Source organism: Schistocerca americana, chromosome 1 (assembly GCF_021461395.2).
Source record: "Schistocerca americana isolate TAMUIC-IGC-003095 chromosome 1, iqSchAmer2.1, whole genome shotgun sequence".
Lineage (NCBI taxonomy): Eukaryota > Metazoa > Arthropoda > Insecta > Orthoptera > Acrididae > Schistocerca > Schistocerca americana.
The window spans coordinates 817,186,873-817,207,439 of record NC_060119.1 but is presented as its reverse complement, the minus strand read 5'-3'; the positions used below and the strand labels follow the sequence as shown (position 1 = coordinate 817,207,439).

General features: G+C 41.8%; 2 protein-coding genes across 3 annotated transcripts in view; both read left to right on the top strand.

The window, feature by feature from the left end:
• The window catches only part of LOC124612951 (beta-mannosidase), a 420,275-nt gene that overhangs the window by 98,789 nt on the left and 300,919 nt on the right, over nucleotides 1-20,567 (top strand). The gene's annotated exons all lie outside the window — the stretch shown is intronic.
• On the top strand, nucleotides 16,377-20,070 carry LOC124612963. Of its 2 annotated transcripts, XR_006979587.1 has the most exons (3): nucleotides 16,377-17,110; nucleotides 17,220-17,477; nucleotides 17,860-20,070. XR_006979587.1 is itself a non-coding variant. In XM_047141493.1 (2 exons), exons 1-2 carry the CDS (start codon nucleotides 17,375-17,377, stop codon nucleotides 18,294-18,296), a joined length of 540 nt encoding a protein of 179 aa, XP_046997449.1. In that variant the 5' UTR covers nucleotides 16,377-17,374; the 3' UTR covers nucleotides 18,297-20,070. The 2 variants fall into 2 exon arrangements, 1 of the variants encoding a protein (XP_046997449.1); XM_047141493.1 differs by having other exon boundaries at nucleotides 16,377-17,477.

The following is a 20,567-nucleotide window of genomic DNA, read 5'->3' as shown; positions in this document are numbered from 1 at the left end:
TGACAAAGATCTTGATGGGGTGTCAGAAATCTCTACATATAGCTATGTAGCACTGCCTAACATAAACAGGTTTCGGAGCACTACAGTTCTACCTGCAAGACTCAACAACTGAGTACTTGGTCAGTAACCACAAGTGCAGAGAATCACAGCATGTGACTGTCTAATCATGTTCCTGGCATGAGAGGTTAAGAAGCAAAAGGATCAAACTAGATGGAGTCTATTAGCAGTTCTCTCCATGGAAAAGCATATGATTCAAAACATATCTAATATCAATGAAAAAGTTACTGACATGTTTCTCAAAAGAAAGACAGAAGAGTGGACATTGTAAAAAATTACACTTCTGTGATGTGCAGATGATACTGATGATATTGCACACTGGTTTATTTTGCATGTAGTTATGTTTTGTATTAAAAGTGTGTTTCATATGAACTGTGCAATGATTTTCAGATGTATGTATAATTTTCAATTTGCATGTGAACCTCCCAGCCCCCATGTCTTAGTCATGATCCATCACTGATACTGAACTGTGTACAGCAAGAGCTTATCAGTGAAAGAAAATGCAGTGAGGTTGGACAATTGAGGTTCAAGAAATCAAATCAATGATTACTTTCAAAAACTCTTATCAAACGTGCCCATTCAATGGGGCAAAATGACTTTCATGTTGTCCAGTTCATGTAAATCAATGGGCAAATAGCAACGTTGTTACATTTGACAAAAATGAGAAAAGTATGGAAAAAAATGGAACTACTTGTATACTAGAATATGAAGACATGTAAAAAGTGGTAGTGTAGTTCATCTGTGAAAGCATATTACAGAGTCTGACAAGTGCAACAATAACATAACCTTTGACTAATAATTTAATGTGTGAGCAGGGAGACCACCAGCACCTTGAAAGTCATTAAAAACATAAGTGATGAAAGAAGATAAAGTCTGGTAAATTTGCAAAAGTTGATATACCCAAAAAAATATATAACATATATTTGCCTGCTGATAGTCATGGAAGACGGCCAACAAATATTCTCACTAATGAACAAAGAATGGCATCCATTGCTGCAGTAATGAAAACCAATAATACTCTTTATGATTTTTCAATTGACAGTAATGTATATTTAGATACTGAATGCTTAGTAGTGAGAGGAACAAACAATGTTACCTTAATGAAGTAAAAGGTGCAATATACAAATTAAGGTAAGTTTTAGAAATCTATGTTACAAGCATTTCAAAAATATATGACCTCACTGAGTCATCCTTTGTGCACCTGGAAACCAGGATAACTAATAGGGAATTTAAAAATAAAAAAATAAACCTAAAAAAACCTCTAAGGATTTCAAAGGTGCATATATTTTATTATATTAACTGCTCAAAATGTACTGTGAAATACACTAGGGTTACCAAGGAAAAGGGGAAATATGATATGCTGCCATTACTGCAACTGAAAGCAACTACCAGCATTCAAAAATAGAAATTCCTGAGAGACCATAAGAGGGAAGCTCATGTAACCCAAAATACAGCTCCCAGTGACTTCGATGCAAGTAATTCATCCATACAATGTAGCCTATCATGAAGGAGACCCTCAGAGATTTGGAATGAGTGAAGTTATACATCAACATACAGAAACAGCCACTGCAGGCCACTTCTGTGAAGTACCGTATTTACTGTAATCTAAGCCGTACCTAAAAAATGAGACTCGAAATCAAGGGAAAAAAAATCCTGAATCTAAGCCACACCTGAAATTTGAGACTCGAAATTCAAGGGGAGAGAAAAGTTTTAGATCGCACCTCCATATCAAAATGAAGTTGGTCCATTGCAACATGAGAAGCAATTTAGGTTGAATGGATGAACATACAGCTACAGTAGTTTGGTTCGAGTCGTAAGCGTAACAGTTAAGCTTTACCAAGTAGCCATTGCTATGTGTCAAGCGCTCCGTCCGTTTCTATACGGGTACCCTTCCTTTTTCATGTGCTTCGTCTGGTTTGAATCGATTGCTTATTTTGTTTTGATCTGATAAGTGCATTATTGTACTGTATCATGCATTGTCTGTCGCATTCTGATAATGAGTGTTTACAACCTGTCGCCACTCACGGCATGGCTTGCTTTTGTGCGCACTACCGCGGCTTAGAATAAAAATGAGAGAGGAATTGTCTCATAAGTGAAACAATGTCAAGAGACTGCTATTTGTTGTTAGTTACACTGCTGCTTTCTTTGATAATGATCAACAAGAACCAAATAATAGACTGCATATGATAGAAGATGTTCTGCACAAGAGTTTAACGAAAATTTTTCTCCATTTTAAAATCTTTGCAGACACCTCTTTAGTACATTACATTCTGCACAAAAATTAGTCATCTTAGATTTAAAAATCTAGTCAGTTACCGTGCTTCATTTCTGACTGTATCACTATTCAACATAAGAATAATACAAATATAAACATAACATGATGTATATTCTTCTGCGTTTGCTGTTGTCTCACTCTAGTTTCGTAGTTTATTAGGCAGACAGGATTTAAATGAAATAGCAGCAAACATGAAAGAATACATGGCATAATGTTTACATTCTTCTATTTTTTTTTTAAATTAAATGACTGACGCAGAGGTTTTGGCACCAGTACTTATCTTTGTGCCTGCAAAGCATGCCTGTGTAGCACTACATGCATTCAAAGGCAGAAGTTAGTTGTGGCGGCACCTACCAACATTTTTCAGAACTTCCACTTACTTTACACTCGATTCTAATCCAAGGACTGTATACTAACAAATACTTTAGGGTAACGATAATATACTCATACTGATAGTAATGGCAGTTATTTTAAAATTAATGTACTAGGAGAAGAACAGTCAATTTTAGAACAGACACTGCTGTTCCTCTTGCACTACTCAACTGCTCTTTTTATCTACTACTCCATATTAAGCACTTATGTAACTTTACTGACTTCATATACCACTAAAAGCAGTGAATATAGTAAACAGATAAAACTCTTTTAAAATAAGAACATCACTGTTAACTAGAATTTGCTTCCCCAAGTTTAAACATTCATATAATTTATAGAAAAGGGGGAGGGGGGCTAGTAAGGGATTCTTTTATTTTTTTCTTCAAATATCTGGGGATTTATAAAATCTAGCCTGATGTTTTCCAGGAATCTGTTAAGGATTTGGCACCAGAATATAAAACTCCACTCTGAACACTAGTCAGAGACACTTACAATGCATAGAAATTATTTTGACATATAATATTGCTGCAAGTTATGCTACATGCAATACGGCATAGCAGTTACCATTGCTGGCTAGTGTGCTGCATAACACCAGTTCAAACCGACTATGAATGGTTACTTGTTATTTAGCGTATATGATTTCTGGAAGGTTTCTCAAAACTTCTTATGTCTGTATTGTTAGCATATACTGGAATTTATAATGTTCATATAAAAGGCAGCAGTCTCTACCCAGGAGATCACTTCTGTTCTGTCTGTATGTTGGTGTTCATAATAAAAGTGCTTTCTGTGCTAAGTGTTGTAATTCATTGTCAATCCTGCTTTCAGGTTTGGTTTGACTGTGGTTATGGCATGATAGTATTGTGGCTGTGTATTTCGCAGAGTATCCTAAACTGAATCGTATTAGCTATCACAAATACCATTAGGCAGTAAATATATTGCACGTAAATGTAAGAATCCCAAAGTCTCTGAAAAAAACCTCTGCAAAATTTTTGGTTATCAGCTTGATGTAGTATTTTTATTGTACACTTTATAGAATGAATGTTTTTCTGACCACAACTGGTTTGCCCCAGAATCAAAATATGACTTACGACCAGCACATATTACTTACATTAGAGAAAGTTCAAGGCTCCATATTAAAGAAGAAAACACCACCTTCCAAATATTATGATCTTTTATGTACAGATATGTCAGATATAGTAGGGTCAACATAAGGTATCTTATGCAAAAATACAAACAGCTATGCTTACTAGGAAAGTACAAGAAAAAACTTTATGCAAACCATAATAATATATCAATAAACACATAAATATTGAAATGCTATTTATGACTGAATTGAGCAATGTAAATGTCCTCTACATTACTGGACTCTGTCTCAAATCAGACTACACTTGCATCATTAGCATACTTGACTATACAAAACAATGACATTAATGCAGAATAAGTCACATATATGGAGGAATCGCCATTGTAAAAAATCCCAAAATATAGAAGAAATGCATACTGAAGCTCAAGAGATAAGTCAGGTATAGTGACATTCTCCATAATATGTAAAACCATTCCAAAACAACTTTAGACAGTACATACACAAGCACTTCCTTCTAGTCCACAATTCGTGCACATACAGGTGATTATAGCTACTGTGCTGATCTCATCTCCTTTTCCACTGTTCTTCCTTCAGCTATGAAAGGGTAAAATTCTTCAACTATTTACTAGCAAAAACCAAATGGAGGAACATTTGTGAAGCAGATGATACTGACTAAAAATTACATCTTTCTTACAAGGGAACATCCCCATCGCACCCCCCTCAGATTTAGTTATAAGTTGGCACAGTGGATAGGCCTTGAAAAACTGAACACAGATCAATCGAGAAAACAGGAAGAATTTGTGTGGAACTATGAAAAAATAAACAAAATATACAAACTGGGTCGTCCATGCGTAACATAGGCAACATTAAGGGCAATATGAGGCGAGGAGTGCCGTGGTCCCGTGGTTAGCGTGAACAGCTGCGGAACGAGAGGTCCTTGGTTCAAATCTGCCCTCGACTGAAAATTTTGCTTTCTTTATTTTCGCAAAGTTATGATCTGTCCGTTTGTTCATTGACGTCTCTGTTCACTGTAATAAGTTTAGTGTCTGTGTTTTGCGACCGCACCGCAAAACCGTGTGATTAGTTGACGAAAGGACGTGCCTCTCCAATGGGAACCGAAAACATTTGATCGCAAGGTCATAGGTCAACCGATTCCTCCATAGGAAAACACGTCTGATATTTTGTATACGACACTGGTGACAGCATGTGCGTCACATGACAGGAATATGTTGTCGACCCACCTAACTAGTACACTTGGCGAATGGGTGAAAAGATTCTTCTACCTTGCCCGATTTAGGTTTTCTTGGGGATGTAATAATCACTCCAAAAAAAGTGATGAAAACATAAGAGTTTTTCACATAAACTGAAAATAAAAAGTTAAAATTATCAGTCGAGGGCAGATTCTTTTTTTTTTCGACGCTTGCCACCTCTTTTTTTTTTTTTTTTTTTTTTTTTTTTTTTTTTTTTTTTTTTTTTTTTTTTTTAACGACCGTAGCGGTCGTGCGGTTCCAGACTGTAGCGCCTTCAACCGCTCGGCCAATTTTTTTTTTTTTATTTAAAGCCAAAATCAAATTTCGTTTTCCTTTAAGAACAAATTGTGAGGAATACATAAGGAAAAGTTTTTTTTTTTTTAAATAAAACAAAGACTCCGATTATACTGGTTTCTCCTTCCAGTAAACAAAAATGAGTCTCCTTCGCCTTGTTGGCGAAGAAGCAATCCTTTGGAACAAAAAAAAAAATTTTTTTCAAAGCCAAAATCAAATTTCTTTTTCCTTTAAGAACAAACTATGAGGAAGAAATAAGGAAAAGCTTTTTAAGTCGTCATGCGACTTGTAGTTAAGGTCTAGTTCTTACAGGAGCTCCTGAAGTGTATCCGCCTACAGCATGCCAGCTCGTCCAAACGTGTCTTCTCATGGCGTAAGCGTGAGTTCTGGGTAGCAGATCTATTCAGTTCGGTTCGTTTTATACAGTTTTCAGCTTCTCAGGGCTTGGACGTTCCAGCTACTAGGTGGGTCATCGAAAGTGCTCCATAAGAAATTAGAAAAATATTGTTTATAGCGTGGGTTGCGTATCAGGACGCAGTGACGTTCGTTGAGATAAGTCCAATATCCTATCGTAGACTTGTCGCCTGAAGTAAAAAGATAGCGGATCGTGTGGCCACAGATCCAATTCACAGAGTTAGTTTTGGCGGAGGGGTAGAAAGTCTTATCGGGGTACAAAAGCATGTGGACGTCGATCTGAGCCGGTGTCTGGCGAGTAAGAAACGCCAAAATTCGCCGCGCAAGTGTCCAGACGTCTAGCGCTGTGCCACAGTGGAACCGGTGGACATCCGTGTCATCCACGCCACAGTGGGTGCAGAGGGATGAATCGGCGAGATGTATGCGGTGCAGACGATCTCGGTTAACTTGTTTGCCATTCACGGTGATGTACCACGCTGATTGAACGTCCGATTCGAGAAAACGCGCATGGATCGCCTTCCGTATGTGTCGCCACACGTACTGTGGATACTTACGTTCGATGGGGTTGGACGGGCGGCACTGTTGTAACAATTCGGAGACTGTTTTCGTGAGGTACAAACGTGGAAGTGGTAAGGACCGGTAGATATAACTGAACTCCAGGAAAAATCGGTGGATGTAATAAAAGGGGGTTGGAATGGTCGATATCAGTACTGGGGCGGACAAGGAGGCCGGTGCAAAGTTGTGAAGCAGGAGGCTAGTAAGGCTCTGCGGGCAACGATGCCAAAGTTTGAGTTGGGAGCTGACGTATAGTGCCTTGACACGAGTCGGCACGTGGATGAGTCCCACCCCGCCACGATCTCGTGGCAGTGCAAGGGATTCATACTGCACCTTGAATAACATCCCCGAGCTGACGAAGGAGCCGAAAGCCATCAACAGTCATCGCGCCAGGAGATTTGGGACTGGTAGTACTTGAGCCACGTGTGGTATACGGGAAGCATGATACATGTTCACGTATTGCGCGCGTTGGATAACGTCGAGAGCTCGTAGCCGGTGATCTGCGAGATTTGCTCTGATTGTCTGTAGCAAGCGTCTACCATTGATAGCCGCTGAGCGGCGCAGGTCTGCTGTGAAATCAAGTCCAAGACACCGTATGGTGGCGGCGACACTAAGGGGGGCAGCGCATCTCTCCGGCAAGCCCTCACCAATGAGCAGGACCTTGGAGTTTGACACGTTGAGGCAGCTCCCCGACGCTTCGCCGTAAGTCGCCACCATGTCAGTGCTGCTCGTACTTCATCTTCACTGCGCAGATAGAGTACTATGTCGTCTGCGTAGGCTGTACAACAAAAACGGTGGCCTTGCACAGCCATGCCTTCCAAACGTTGGCGCATGCCCTGGAGCAGGGGTTCCAAGGCGAAAGCATACAAAATCGTGGAAAGAGGGCATCCTTGCCGTACAGATCGTGCGATGACCAGGGACGGTGTAAGACGACCATAGTACATGATTTTAGAGGTTGCACTACTCAACAGGCGCATAACCACTGTTACAAAACCGCCAGGAAAACCAATGTGCTGAAGAACTGTCCGTAAATAGAAGTGGTCAACACGGTTGAAAGCCTGGCTAAAGTCCAGTGAAGCCAAGGTGCCAGGGAGACGCTGATGATGCGCTAATGCTATCATGTCCCTGTAACGGCAAAGGGCCGTACGGATGTTGTTGTCGCCTCCTAGGGAAGTCTGGTCGCAGGATGTGACGTAACGTGCGACCTTCTTGAGTTGCGATGCCAGTAGCCGTGTGAATATTTTCATGTCGCTGTTGAGCAAAGTAATTGGTCGATAGTCCTGGACCCTCGATAACCCGCGCGGTTTATGTACGGGGATAATAATTCCTTCTAGAAAGGCGCTCGGGACCACTGTCCTCGGTGACATCAGCTCCTGTGCGATTGCCGTCCACGTGGAAGCCAACAAATACTGAAAACTTTTATAAAATTCGATGGGTATACCGTCAGGTCCAGGAGACCTGTTATCGGAACCCACCTTGATAGCATCTACCACTTCATCTGTGGTTACGTCGTCTTGGAGGTCATGCACAGCATCCTCCGGAAGAGTGTTCGTAGTGAGCTGAGCGACTTCTGTGATCAGTGCTGCAGAATGCGGTACGGCTGCGTATAGCCCGGCAAAATGAGCATGGAGAGCACGACCGATGCTTTGTTGGGTGTCGTGCCGGCGCCCTTCCACATCAGTGAGGACTTGGATCAGAGCTCGTCGTTGTCGTTGTCTTTCCTGAAGGAGGTGGTACATCGACGGACATTCTTGAGGGATTCGATTAGAAGCTCGAGAACAGACTACAGTGCCTTCCAAGTTACGCCGCATGATCAAGGAGATCTGCGCCTTCGTGCGATGGACCATCGACTGCCGGGCTGGCGAGAAAGGCATCGTCGCACAGTCATGTAGAATGGTGTAGTAGAAGTGCAGGGTATTAGTTTGCCACGCCTTTAATTCCTTCCCAAAACTCATCAGAGTCTTCCTGAGGGTCGGCTTTGCACAGGAGAGCCACCATGATAAGGTGGAGTCATAGGCTTCTCGACGATGGTGGCAGCGTGCCCACGCTTCTTCGACCATACGGCGACAGTCTGAGGAGGTCAGGTGAGCGACATTGAGTTTCCACAGACCACGACTATGCCACACTTGCTGTCGGGCGAGAGTGACGTCACAGAGGTATGCATAATGGTCTGAAAAGGCCAAGGGCCAGACTTCCGCATGACGTGTGCCATCAGCAAGGGAGCGGGTAACGTAGATGCGATCTATGCGGCTTGACGAGTGAGAGGTGTAGAATGTATAGCCCGGTTGAATTCCGTGGAGCTTCTTCCATGTGTCAACAAGTCGGAGACGGTCGATGACCACTGAGAGAGATGCACAAGGGGAATGTCGCGGGAGTTGGTCCGCGGGCTCTTGTGTCGAGTTTAAATCCCCACCGAGTACCAAATCGTCCTGCGGACCGGTGAAGAGGGGTGTGACGTTTTCGGCAAAAAAAGTTTGTCGGTCATGACGGCGGCCAGTGCCGGACGGAGCGTAGATATTAATAATACGCACGCCGAACAGTGTGAGGGCCATACCTCGCGCAGTGGGGAGGTAGATGACGTCCTCTGCAGGGAGTCCGTCGCGTAGCAGGATGGCGACGCCGCTACCGGTATCGGATGCGGGGGAAACATGGGCGTTGTATCCGGTGGGAACTAGGAAGTCAGCCGCAAACACCTCTTGTAAGAGTGCTATATCCACATCCGCAGAGTAAATAGTGTCTCTGAACATGGCCAGTTTATGGGGGGCACGAATGGTGGCAAGATTCATCGTGGCGATACGATATTGCTGCGTGCGGCCATCCTCAGTATGTGCAGAACGTGCGGTAGAAGTAGCCGGCAGGTGGAGACCCGCCGGTGGTCCCGCAGTGGTGATAATTACTGGTGGGGCGCCAGCCCCAGTGTCGCCGAGGTGGACTCCTGTGCAAACACGCTGGCAGTCTGTTCCACTTCTTCTTCAATGTCATCGGCCCAGGAAGCTGACGACGTGGACATGTGACGGTCACGTACTTCCGTAACGGGTGTTGTGGATTCCGCAATATGAGTAGCAGGGGGACCGCCGTCATCATTCGTTGACAACGGCGAGGACACGTCCCTGGCTGGGAGAGTAGGCGTCACAGGAGGGGCTCCTGTTGCTGCCACATCGCGTGACGGGACGCAATGTGGGAGATCACCGTCAGACATCAGGTCGACATCTCGTGGGGCCGTCTGAGAAAGGGCGTCATCGTAAGGCGTTCGTCGTCGTTTCCTGTGTTTGCGAGGCGACCGCTGTTTTCTGATGTGGCCTTCTGAATCAGAATGTGGTCGCCCGTCGTCTGACGCCGAACCCGTCTGGACAAAGGCAGACGTCGGCACGACACCGATGCCGACGTCCATGGTTCCAACAGGAACATCGGTTTCGGTCTGCAAACCGGACGGTCCTGAAGCGAGCACTGGAGGTGACGCCGTGCTTGTGTCCTTGGCGCGTTGTGCTGCAGCGGGTGGCGTTGACGATGCTGCTGGCGCAATCGAGATTGGTACGACGGGGTCCTGTGCAACCTTGGCGTAGGTGATGGGTAAGGACGTGACCGTCGAAGCCTGGGTCTCTTCACGTAACGGCGTCTGTATTAAACGGCGGTGTAAGCATTCGGAACGTACATGTCCCTCCTGGCCACATCCTGCGCACGTTCGTGGCTGTCCATCATACATGACGATGGCCCTCACACCGCCAATCAGCAGGTACGATGGGACATGTTTCGTCAGCTCAATTTTTATTTGCCGGACGCCATTTAATACGGGGTAGGTCGTAAATGTTTGCCACTTCTCCGCGACGTGACCCAAGACAGTGCCATATGGTTGGAAAGCGGCAATGACCACATCCTGAGGCACCTCGAACGGGAGTTCAAACACCCGCAATGTCCGGAGACCGAATCCAGCATGGGCGACTGTAACAGCACCCATATGTCCATCAGAGTGTTTAAATTTTAGTCCGGTGGCATGACGGTGAATTACGTCATTGCAAATTTCCTCCGTCGACATCTTGATGTAGACAACACTTCCAGTGATGGAAAAATGTATGCTGAGTACGTCCTGGGGGTTCAAACGTAGATCCTCACGTATGAACTGTTCGACTTCGAAAGCTCTGGGTCGTGGATGTTCAGCCTGAAACGTTACTTTGATCGTTGCACGGCGGTACGAGTGCGCCATGGCGTACGTTAGTACTGGACTCGATAGATACAAACACCGCGACGCGGAAGTAAACACCGCCAAGAGTGGAGCGTCACACGGCGCGCGGAGCAGCTCCGCACGCTAGCACGGCTGCGAGCCGACTGATTTGAACCAAGGACCTCTCGTTCCGCAGCTGTTCACGCTAACCACAGGACCACGGCGCTCCTCGCCTCACATTGTCCTTATTGTTGCATATGTTACGCATGGACGACCCAGTTTGTATATTTTGCTTATTTTTTCATAGTTCCACACAACTTCTTCCTGTTTTCTCGATTGATCTGTGTTCAGTTTTTCAAGGCCTATCCACTGTGCCAACTTATAACTAAATCTGAGGGGGGTGTGATGGGGATGTTCCCTTGTCAGAAACATTGCTCTACACTGGTTGCTTTTCCTTCAAATTTGGAATACATTAAAGTCACAGGCATATGGATTTATAGAGAAAGGGCATTATGTATGGTGAGTTACATGAAGAATAATGGCAAATGACAATTATATGCCAAAATCTGCAGACTAAGAGAATACATTGTCAAGACACAAAGGAATTAAAGACATAAGCTGCCAGTGGGTATTGATTTATATCAATGGGGCAAGTTGAAAATTTGTCTCAGACAGGGATTTGAACCCAGGTCTCCTGCTTACCAGGTACATGTGCTGACCACTACACCATCTGGACACAGTAATTACCACAACCACACAGGCTACTCTAGTATATCTTCCATCAGACCCAAACTCTCAGTCAATAGCACACTTTGCTGATGTAGTGCCCCTGCTCGTTAGCCCCAATACTTGCGGCATCTCACTGATTCCCATAAGAGTTCAAGTTTGGTGTTAATCTGCACTGAAGAGATCACTGACCATCATTGCCTTAATTATATGTGAATATGTGATGTCTGTTCTTTTGGTCGTGTCCGAATGAAACATACAACATTTTTGATCCTGCAGCCACTATGAATCAAGAAACAAAGGATTTAAAGACATTAGCTGCTAGTGGGCATTAATTCATATCAATGGGCAAGTGGAAAATTTGCGCCAGACCAGGCTTTGAGTGTTGGTCACATTCTTATTCGGCAGATGTGCTCACCACTACACCATCCAGACACAGTGAGCACCACAATTGCACGGGCTACCTTAGCAAGCCTCCCATCAGACCCAAATCCTCAACTTATACCACACACTACTGACGTAGTGTCCCTGTTCATTAGCCTGATTACTCATGGCATATCACAAATCCTCATAAGAATTCAAGCTTGGTGTGCATCTGCACTGAAGGGATCATTGGCCATCATCACCTTAATCACATATGTTGGGTTAGTTTTTTCAGACAAAAAGGCATATCAGGAAGAACAGATGCCACATATACAAAATCAGTCTACTGTCCCCAGAGCATGAGAGTATAACTGTAATATACAACAATATGAGAGTCACTGAATCACAATTAGTTGCAAATGTAATCAATGATTACTATGCAAGTTTTGTAAAAACTTACTTCAAACATTCACACAGTTCTCAAAGAAAAATGAAATTCCTTTGTGTTTGTATATTTCTGTGAAACTAATGCTAGTCAAGTTATATCTCATACAAAGAGTCCAATAAATAAATTGTATTCTAGTACTGACAATTTCCCTGATTTTACCATCAATAACAGTATAAGTAATAGATCTGTACCTACACAATGCATGATTAATAAATATCTGAGTGATACCAGTGACAACTACAAACCTACCAGTATGTCATTGTTCTCAGTGAAATACTAGTTTATCAAAAATTAAATAACTTCCCAGAAAGGAACTATATTCTCTTTGATGGCAGGGAGAGTAAATCTGTAATCACTGCTGTATGAGTGTGTGAGAATTGCACTGCACTCTAGATACTCTCAACAAAAGGCAGTTGTGCTCTTTCTAGACCTACCAAAATCATTTGATGTTATAAACCACAAGATTTTACAAGGAAAACTGCAACCCTATTGTGTCAGAGATACCAAGTGTTAGCTATGATTAAGTTAACTCTGTGCAAAATTTTACCAGGTGGCTCCCTCTTTCATTCCTTACCCCCATTCCATATTCACCTACTACTTTCCGTTCTCTTCCTTTTCCTACAATTGAATTCCATTCCCACATTACTATTAAATTTGCACCATTGAGGCACTAATTCCCACTGTATCTAACTTTAATATATTCATTTCTCTGCTGCCCCTCATGAACCATGGACATTGTCATTGGTGGGGAGGCTTGCATGCTTCAATGATACAGACAGCTGTACCATAGGCGCAACCATAACGGAGGGGTATCTGTTGAGAGACAGAGAAACATGTGGTTCCTGAAGAGGGGCAGCAGCCTTTTCAGTAGTTGCAGAGGCAACAGTCTGGATGATGGACTGACCTGGCCTTGTAACATTAACCAAAACGGTCTTGCTGTGCTGGTACTGCGAATGGCTAAAAGCAAGGGGAAACTACAGCTATAATTTTTCCCGAGGGCATGCAGCTTTACTGTATGGTTAAATGGTGATGGTGTCCTCTTGCATAAAATATTCTGGAGGTAAAATAGTCCCCCATTCAGATCTCTGGGTGAGGGCTACTCAGGAGGATGTCATTATGAGGAGAAAGAAAACTGGCATTCTACGGATCGGAGTGTGGAATGTCAGATCCCTTAATCGGGCAGGTAGGTTAGAAAATTTAAAAGAGAAGTGGATAGGTTAAAGTTAGATATAGTGGGAATTACTGAAGTTCAGTGGCAGGAGGAACAAGACTTCTGGTCAAGTGAATACAGGGTTGTAAATACAAAATCAAATATGGGTAATGCTGGAGTAAGTTTAATAATGAATAAAGAAATAGGAGTGTGGTTCAGCTACTACAAACAGCATAGTGAATGCATTATTGTGGCCAAGATAGACATGAAGCCCAAGCCTACAACAGTAGTACAAGTTTCTATGCCAACTAGCTCCACAGACGGTGAAGAGATTGAAGAAATGTATGATGAGATAAAGAAATTATTCTGATAGTGAAGAGAGATGAAAATTTAATAGTCATGGGGGAATAGAATTCGGTAGTAGGAAAAGGAAGAGAAGGAAAAGTAGTAGGTGAACACGGAATTGGGATAAGGAATGAAAGAGGAAGCCGCCTGGTAGAATTTTGCACAGAGCATAACTTGATCGTAGCTAACACTTGGTTTAACAATCATGAAAGAAGGTTGTATACATGGAAGAGGCCTGGAGATACAGGAAGGTTTCATATAGATTATATTATGATAAGACAGAGATTTAGGAACCAGGTTTTAAATTGTAAGACATTTCCAGGGCCAGATGTCGACTCTGACCACAATCTATTGGTTATGAACTGTAGAGTGAAACTGCAAAGAGGTGGGAATTTAAGAAGATGGAACATGGATAAACTGAAAGCACCAGAGGTTGTAGAGAGCTTCAGAGAGAGCATTGGGGAATGATTGACAGGAACAGGGGAAAGAAATACGGTAGAAGAAGAATGAGTAGCTTTGAGAGATGAAATAGTGAAGGCAGCAGAGGATCAAGTAGGTAAAAAGCCAAGGGCTAGTAGAAATCATTGGGTAATGGAAGAGATATTGAATTTAACTGATAAAAGGAGAAAATATAAAAATGCAGTAAATGAAGCATGCAAAAAGGATTACAAATGTCTCAAAAATGAGATTGACAGGAAGTGCCAAATGGCTAACCAGGGATGGCTGACAACTGTAAGGATGTAGAGGCATATATCACTAGGGAAAATTAAAGAGACCTTTGGAGAAAAGAGCTCAGATGGAAAAACAGTTCTAAGCAAAGAAGGGAAAGCAGAAAGGTGGAAGGAGTATACAGAGGGTCTATACAAGGGCGATGTACTTGAGGGCAATGTTATGGAAATGGAAGAGGATGTAAGTGAAGATGAAATGGGAGATGTGATACTGCAAGAAGAATTTGACAGAGCACTGAAAGACCTAAGTCAAAACAAGGCCCCAGGAGTAGACAACATCCCATTAGAACTACTGATAGCCTTGAGAGAGCCAGCTGTGACAAAACTCTACCATCTGGTGAACAAGATGTATGAGACAGGTGAAATATCCTCAGACTTCAAGAAGAATATAATAATTCCAATCCCAAAGAAAGCAGGTGTTGACAGGTGCGAAAATTACTTAACTATCAGTTTAATAAGTCATGGCTCCAAAACCTACAGAAAGCTTTTGACAAGCTTGACTGGAATACTCTCTTTCAAATTCTGAAGGTGGCAGGGGTCAAATACAGGGAGCAAAAGGCTATTAACAATTTGAACAAGAACCAGATGGCAGTTATAAGAATCTAGTGGAATGAAAGGGAAGCAGTGGTTGGAAAGGGTGTGAGACAGGGTTATAGCCTATCCCGAATGTTATTCAATATGTATATTGAGCAAGCAGTAAAGGTGTGGTGGCAGCACCATCCAATGCACGAAGGGCTGAACCATGGCACTGCCGACACAAGTAGGGGCAGCTGTACCGTTACACTGAATTCTGGCAACGGTGCGTGGCACACCGGACCGCACGGGGACAAAAGCAGGCGGACAGTGTGAGCTAGTTGACGCGATGCAACACACGTGTCTCAGTTCTCCCACCGCGGACCACGTGCATCGAGTCAATGTGACTCCGCCCTAAATGCGTACGCGCGGTCATAAACGCAGTCACCGTTAAAGTGTCTTTCGCCCCTTTGCAGACGTTACGGTGCCTCCGGTCGCGCCAGGAGCAGAACGTTCTGTGACGCGGCCTTTTGTCTCACTCGGTCCACGCGGTCGCGCCACGGCTCATCACTGGAGTGTATACTCTCCGGGATCAGTGATCGAGCCATGCCACCAGTGCCACACACCTGTATGGACGGACATTAGCAACGAATGTTGTTTGTCATTTATTAGAACGGTAGGAAGAATAAATGTGTCCTGTCCCGAAACTTCTCCAGTCGTTTTTCGTCACCAAGCCTCTCCCTTGAGCATAGTGTGTGGGCGTGGCGATAAAGCCGGTTCACTGCACGTGAGTGACTGTAAGTGGGGATACCACACATTCCCGCTTCAAAGGAAACAAAAGAAAAATTTGGTGTAGGAATTAAAATCTATGGAGAAGAAATAAAAACTTTGAGGTTTTCCAATGACATTGTACTTCTGTCAAAAACAGCAAAGGACCTGGAAGAGCAGTTCAACGGAATGGACAGTGTCTTGAAAGGCGGATATAAGATGAACATCAACAAAAACAAAATGAGGATAATGGAATGTAGTCTAATTAAATCAGGTGATGCTAAGAGAATTAAATTAGGAAATGAGGCACTTAAAGTAGTAGATGAGTTCTGATATTTGGGGAGCAAAATAACTGATGATTCTCGAAGTAGAGAGGATATAAAATGTAGACTAGCAATGGCAAGAAAAGCATTTCTGAAGAAGAGAAATTTGTTAAAATCAAGTATGGATTCAAGTGTCTAGAAGTCTTCTCTAAAAGTATTTGTATGGAGTGTAGCCATGTATGGATGTGAAACATGGACGATAAATAGTTTAAACAAGAAGAGAATAGAAGCTTTCACAATATGGTTCTGCAGAAGAATGCTGAAGATTAGATGGATAGATCACATAACTAATGAGAAGGTGCTGAATAGAATCAGGGAGAAGAGGAATTTGTGGCGCAACTTGACCAGAAGAAGGGATTGCATAGTAGGACACATTCTGCATCATCAAGGGATCACCAGTTTAGTGATGGAGGGAAATGTGGAGGGTAAAAATCATAGAGGGAGACCAAGAGACGAATACACTAAGCAGATTCAGCAGGATGTAGGTTGCAGTAGTTACTCAGAGATGAAGAAGCTTGCACAGGGTAGAGTAGCATGGAGAGCTGCATCAAATCAGTCTCTGGACTGAAGACTACAACAACAACAACAACAAACTGTTCAACATAACACACTGAAAACAATCCTTTTGAGCCTGTACTTAAATGAAACTAAATGACATTTCTTCATAATATGTGAATTGAGCTTCAAGGAAGATGGAGCATATGGATACAGACTACATAATTGCAAAATTGTAAGCATATTGTGTAGATCCTGAGTCGCAGATAATCACAACAAAAAGACTGTCATGGAATTAGCTTTCACCCAACAAGGCCTTAGTCAAAAATAGATGACAGACACATGCATCACACACTCATGCAAGCATAACTGCCACACACATGATCACAGTCTGTGGCAAATGAAGTCATATTGAGTGTGGCTTTAGCTGCAGCAGACTGTGGTCCTGTGTGTGTGTGTGTGTGTGTGTGTGTGTGTGTGTGTGTGTGTCATCTGTTCATCAGTTCTCGAAACACTTTACATATGAGGTTTCAAGCCATTGTATTTCCCTTGCAAGAATCAACAAGCGGAGAAATGCTAAACAATGAGTGCTGTTTGTAAGCATTGTCAATGCAGTCACGTTGCTGTCATTATCACATCAAATTTAGTTTAGCTTCGTGTGGTATTCACTGTGAAGAGGTTGTTGTTAGTGTGCACTCTCTGTTAGATAAAAATGACTTCACAAGGAAGGGGAATGGTTGAGCTAGTGATGCAAAATTACCGCAGTGAAAGTAATTCTACATCCAATGAAGGTAAGATGAATTATTATTAATTTTATCTATGAGATAATCATCCACAGAGATACAGATTGTTAGTTTGATTGACTTGATTCCCATTCATTGTTTGTATACTGTATTTTAGAAATTACAGAAGCAGAAGAAAAGAATGGTGAAACCTCGGCTGCAATACAAAACTGTTCCGAAGTGAAATGACTGCAAGAGTTAACTGAAGAAGATTGCAATGATTTCAAAGTGCTTAGTTTGGGTTCACCAGATGATTACATACCCGAAAACAGCATGGATTCTTCATCATCATCATCATCACCATCACCATCTCTGAGGCCAAAGAAAGGGAGAGCTGCAGTTCAACAGGAACTGCAACTATCTTTAGAAAATCTTAGTAAGCAAAATAATAATCCATGGGTCTTGTTTAACATTTCAAATACTAATTTCTTAGTCACAAATTATTTGACAAACAAAATACATATACTGGGACTATCGTTTGAATATGGTTGTGTGTACGCATTTTCTTAGTGGTCCTTAATTACATTCTGATTTATTTCTTCTCCTAACTGCGATATTACTAAAATAATAACACATGTGCATTTCAATAGAGCTAGCGCCTCATTTATTGTCTTTGGGTGAAGTGGTACATTTTGTCATAATTATTGCATGTCATAATTTTTAAAATACAATGGGACTGTAAGATTCATAGTTGATTAATGTGGTATATTATGCTAGATAAGGCACTAACATCAGTAACATAATTTTCTCCTTTCCAGGCAATGTCACAAAGGAGATACAATATGGAAATCCACGTTCACCGACAAATCAGCTGTTCAGTCCTGATTCTTCAATTTGTGTGGGCAAAGGTTTTGTGATGTTAATGAACATGCAACAGGCAGAAGTTATTCCAGTGACCGTTGAGTCTAATGATCAAGAACATGTGCAATCTGACAGAGGAAATGAAGTTGGTAAGGAAAATAAAATGAGAAAAAGAAGTAAGAACACTGACAAGTGGAAAAAGAACATAAGAAAAATGAATAGGCAGTCAGGAAAGGCGTACAAATCAACTGCTAATAAAGAAGTACCAGCCAGAACATTTAAGTACAAAGATTGTTCCAAATGCCTGAGAAAGTGTAGTGAGAACATCAGCGAGACTGAAGGGAGACAGATGTTCCAAGGATTCTGGATGATGAAAGATTTAGAAAAGCAGTGACAGTATTTAGATCCACTTATTAAGGTGGTACCTAAAGCAAGATCACGTTCTGCAAGTGCGCAGTCTTGAAGAAATGTCACAAAGAAGTATGTTCTCCTGAAAAATGGTAGTGAAGTTCAAGTGTATCTAGGGTTTTTCCTTAGCATTTTTAATATATCAGAAACATTTGTGTGATATATACAGAAGGAAAGGGACAGCAGCAATATGATTCTGTCTGCTAACAAGAGGGGTCATCATCATCCAGGTATAAGGAGATCCAACGAAAGGGAGAGAATAAGGAACCATATAAAATCATTTCCTACCATTCCATGCATTACTGCCAACAGAGCACTGTGCGACAGTTCTTACCAGGAGATTTGAATGTACAAATAATGCTTGAACTATATAAGAAATGTTGTGAAGAGGAACAGGTTACTGCTGAAAAATATTGGCTTTACAGAGAAATACTCAATACAGAGTTTAACTTTGGCTTTCATGTACCAAGAAAAGTTGTATGTGACCACTGTTATCGCTTTCAGAATCTCTCTGAAGAAAATCAAGAGGCAGAGAAATACCAGCACTTAGAACACCTAAAGAGAAAGGAGGCTGTTAGGATACTAAAAAATGAATTGAAGGAGCGGGCCAAAGCAGGAGAACGTCATTTACTGGAGTTTGACCTAGAAGCTGTAAGATACGGTCCACACATAGCAGCAAAAGCCATTTTTTACAAAAGAAGATTGGCAGTATATAACCTCACAGTATACAATACTGTTACCAGGGAAGCTAGAAATTACATCTGGCATGAAGGCGTGGCTAAACGCAGCTCAATTAAAGTAGCATCATGTCTATTTCAAGAACTCCAGAAGATTGCAGATGGCCATCCAGTTGTTTTGTTTTCTCCGACACTTGTGGTGGACAGAACTGAAATGTCAACATGAGTACCATGTTCCTTCATGCTGTCCAAACATTGAACATCCCAGTGATACAGCAGTGCTTCTTTGAGCCTGGCCACTCTTTAATGGAGTGTGATTCAGTCCATACCCGTATAGAGAGGGCTGCAAAAAATGTTAATATTTATGACCCTTCGGGGTGGTATACTGTTGTTCAAACTGCTACAAAACAAAGACTGTATGAAGTCATTGAAATGGACCAGAAGAACTTTTTGGATTTTGGTGCTATGCAGAAGGAAAAGTTTAATAATACTAAAATTGACAGTGAAGGAAATCAAGTACAATGGCTTAAAGTGACGCAGCTTCAGTATCGCAAAAGTGATGTTAATCACATCTTTTTCAAGCATTTCCATAATCAACAATTCAGAAGTTTGCCAGTTTCCAAAAAATCCCAAAATTCCGATACAGTCTTCCAGTTGGAACCGAAATACCATGGAGCACTGAAACTTCAGGAAGAGAAGGTAAAAGACCTCCTGGATCTATGCCGCAGTGGCATTATCAGGGAACAGTACCACGCATTTTACAAGACTCTTCAAGAAGAAATAGCTGGAGATTCATACTGTGGTGGCAACAGTTGTGATGAAGTTAGCTAGAAAGTGAACATTCATTGGTGATGTAGGTACAAATTCCGCTCATATGTTTTTACTTTTTCTGTACCCTATATGTTTTTAATGAGTAAATTACCTTTGTAAGTTATATTTTGGCAAACCAAATGTGTATCTCCAAAGTGTAAAACCTCTATGTAGATTTATTCTCTTAGGATCATAAAGACGTGTCTCCTTAGCACCATATTAAAAATTAATAGTGGTAGTCCAGTAAGAACCATTTTTATAAATATATTATCACCTGACAGATTTTTAAGTGTATTTATGTGTAGTGTAGAAATTTTTCAATAAAGTTTGTGTTAATCACTAAAAAACGAAATGTACTTCTTAAAATATCGTTTTTTTAACCTCCTGTATAGTAGCTACAATGGAGTTACATTCCTCTGATCCTCACACGATGATATGGTGAGTAACAACTATCCTTTTCATAATATTGTTACATTCTGTCCTGGATTTTCTATTGTTCTCATGTTTTGTAGACAGTCACATAAAAGTGGTGAGGTAGACATTTATAGAAGAAAATGATATAGAATGTGAAAAGTCAAAAAGACTGATGAGCTGAGTGCCGAAATGGTATTTGAGATTGCAGGAATAAATTTGAAACTAAGGAAAAACAACATGTTTATAGCAGCCCTACATAGAGCCCCTTGAAGCAGCATTCAAGTAATTTTTAATTGTCTAGCGGACTTACTGGAGAAAACATCAATGTATAAAATCATATGTTGTTTGCTGAAGAC

What these genes read in the sequence shown, in the direction of transcription:
- LOC124612963 (XM_047141493.1), top strand. Translation starts at nt 17,375, where the DNA reads ATGGATTCTTCATCATCATCATCATCACCATCACCATCTCTGAGGCCA. An exon ending in ACTATCTTTAGAAAATCTTA is followed by an intron (nt 17,478 to 17,859) that starts GTAAGCAAAATA and finishes TCTCCTTTCCAG; the next exon opens with GCAATGTCACAAAGGAGATA.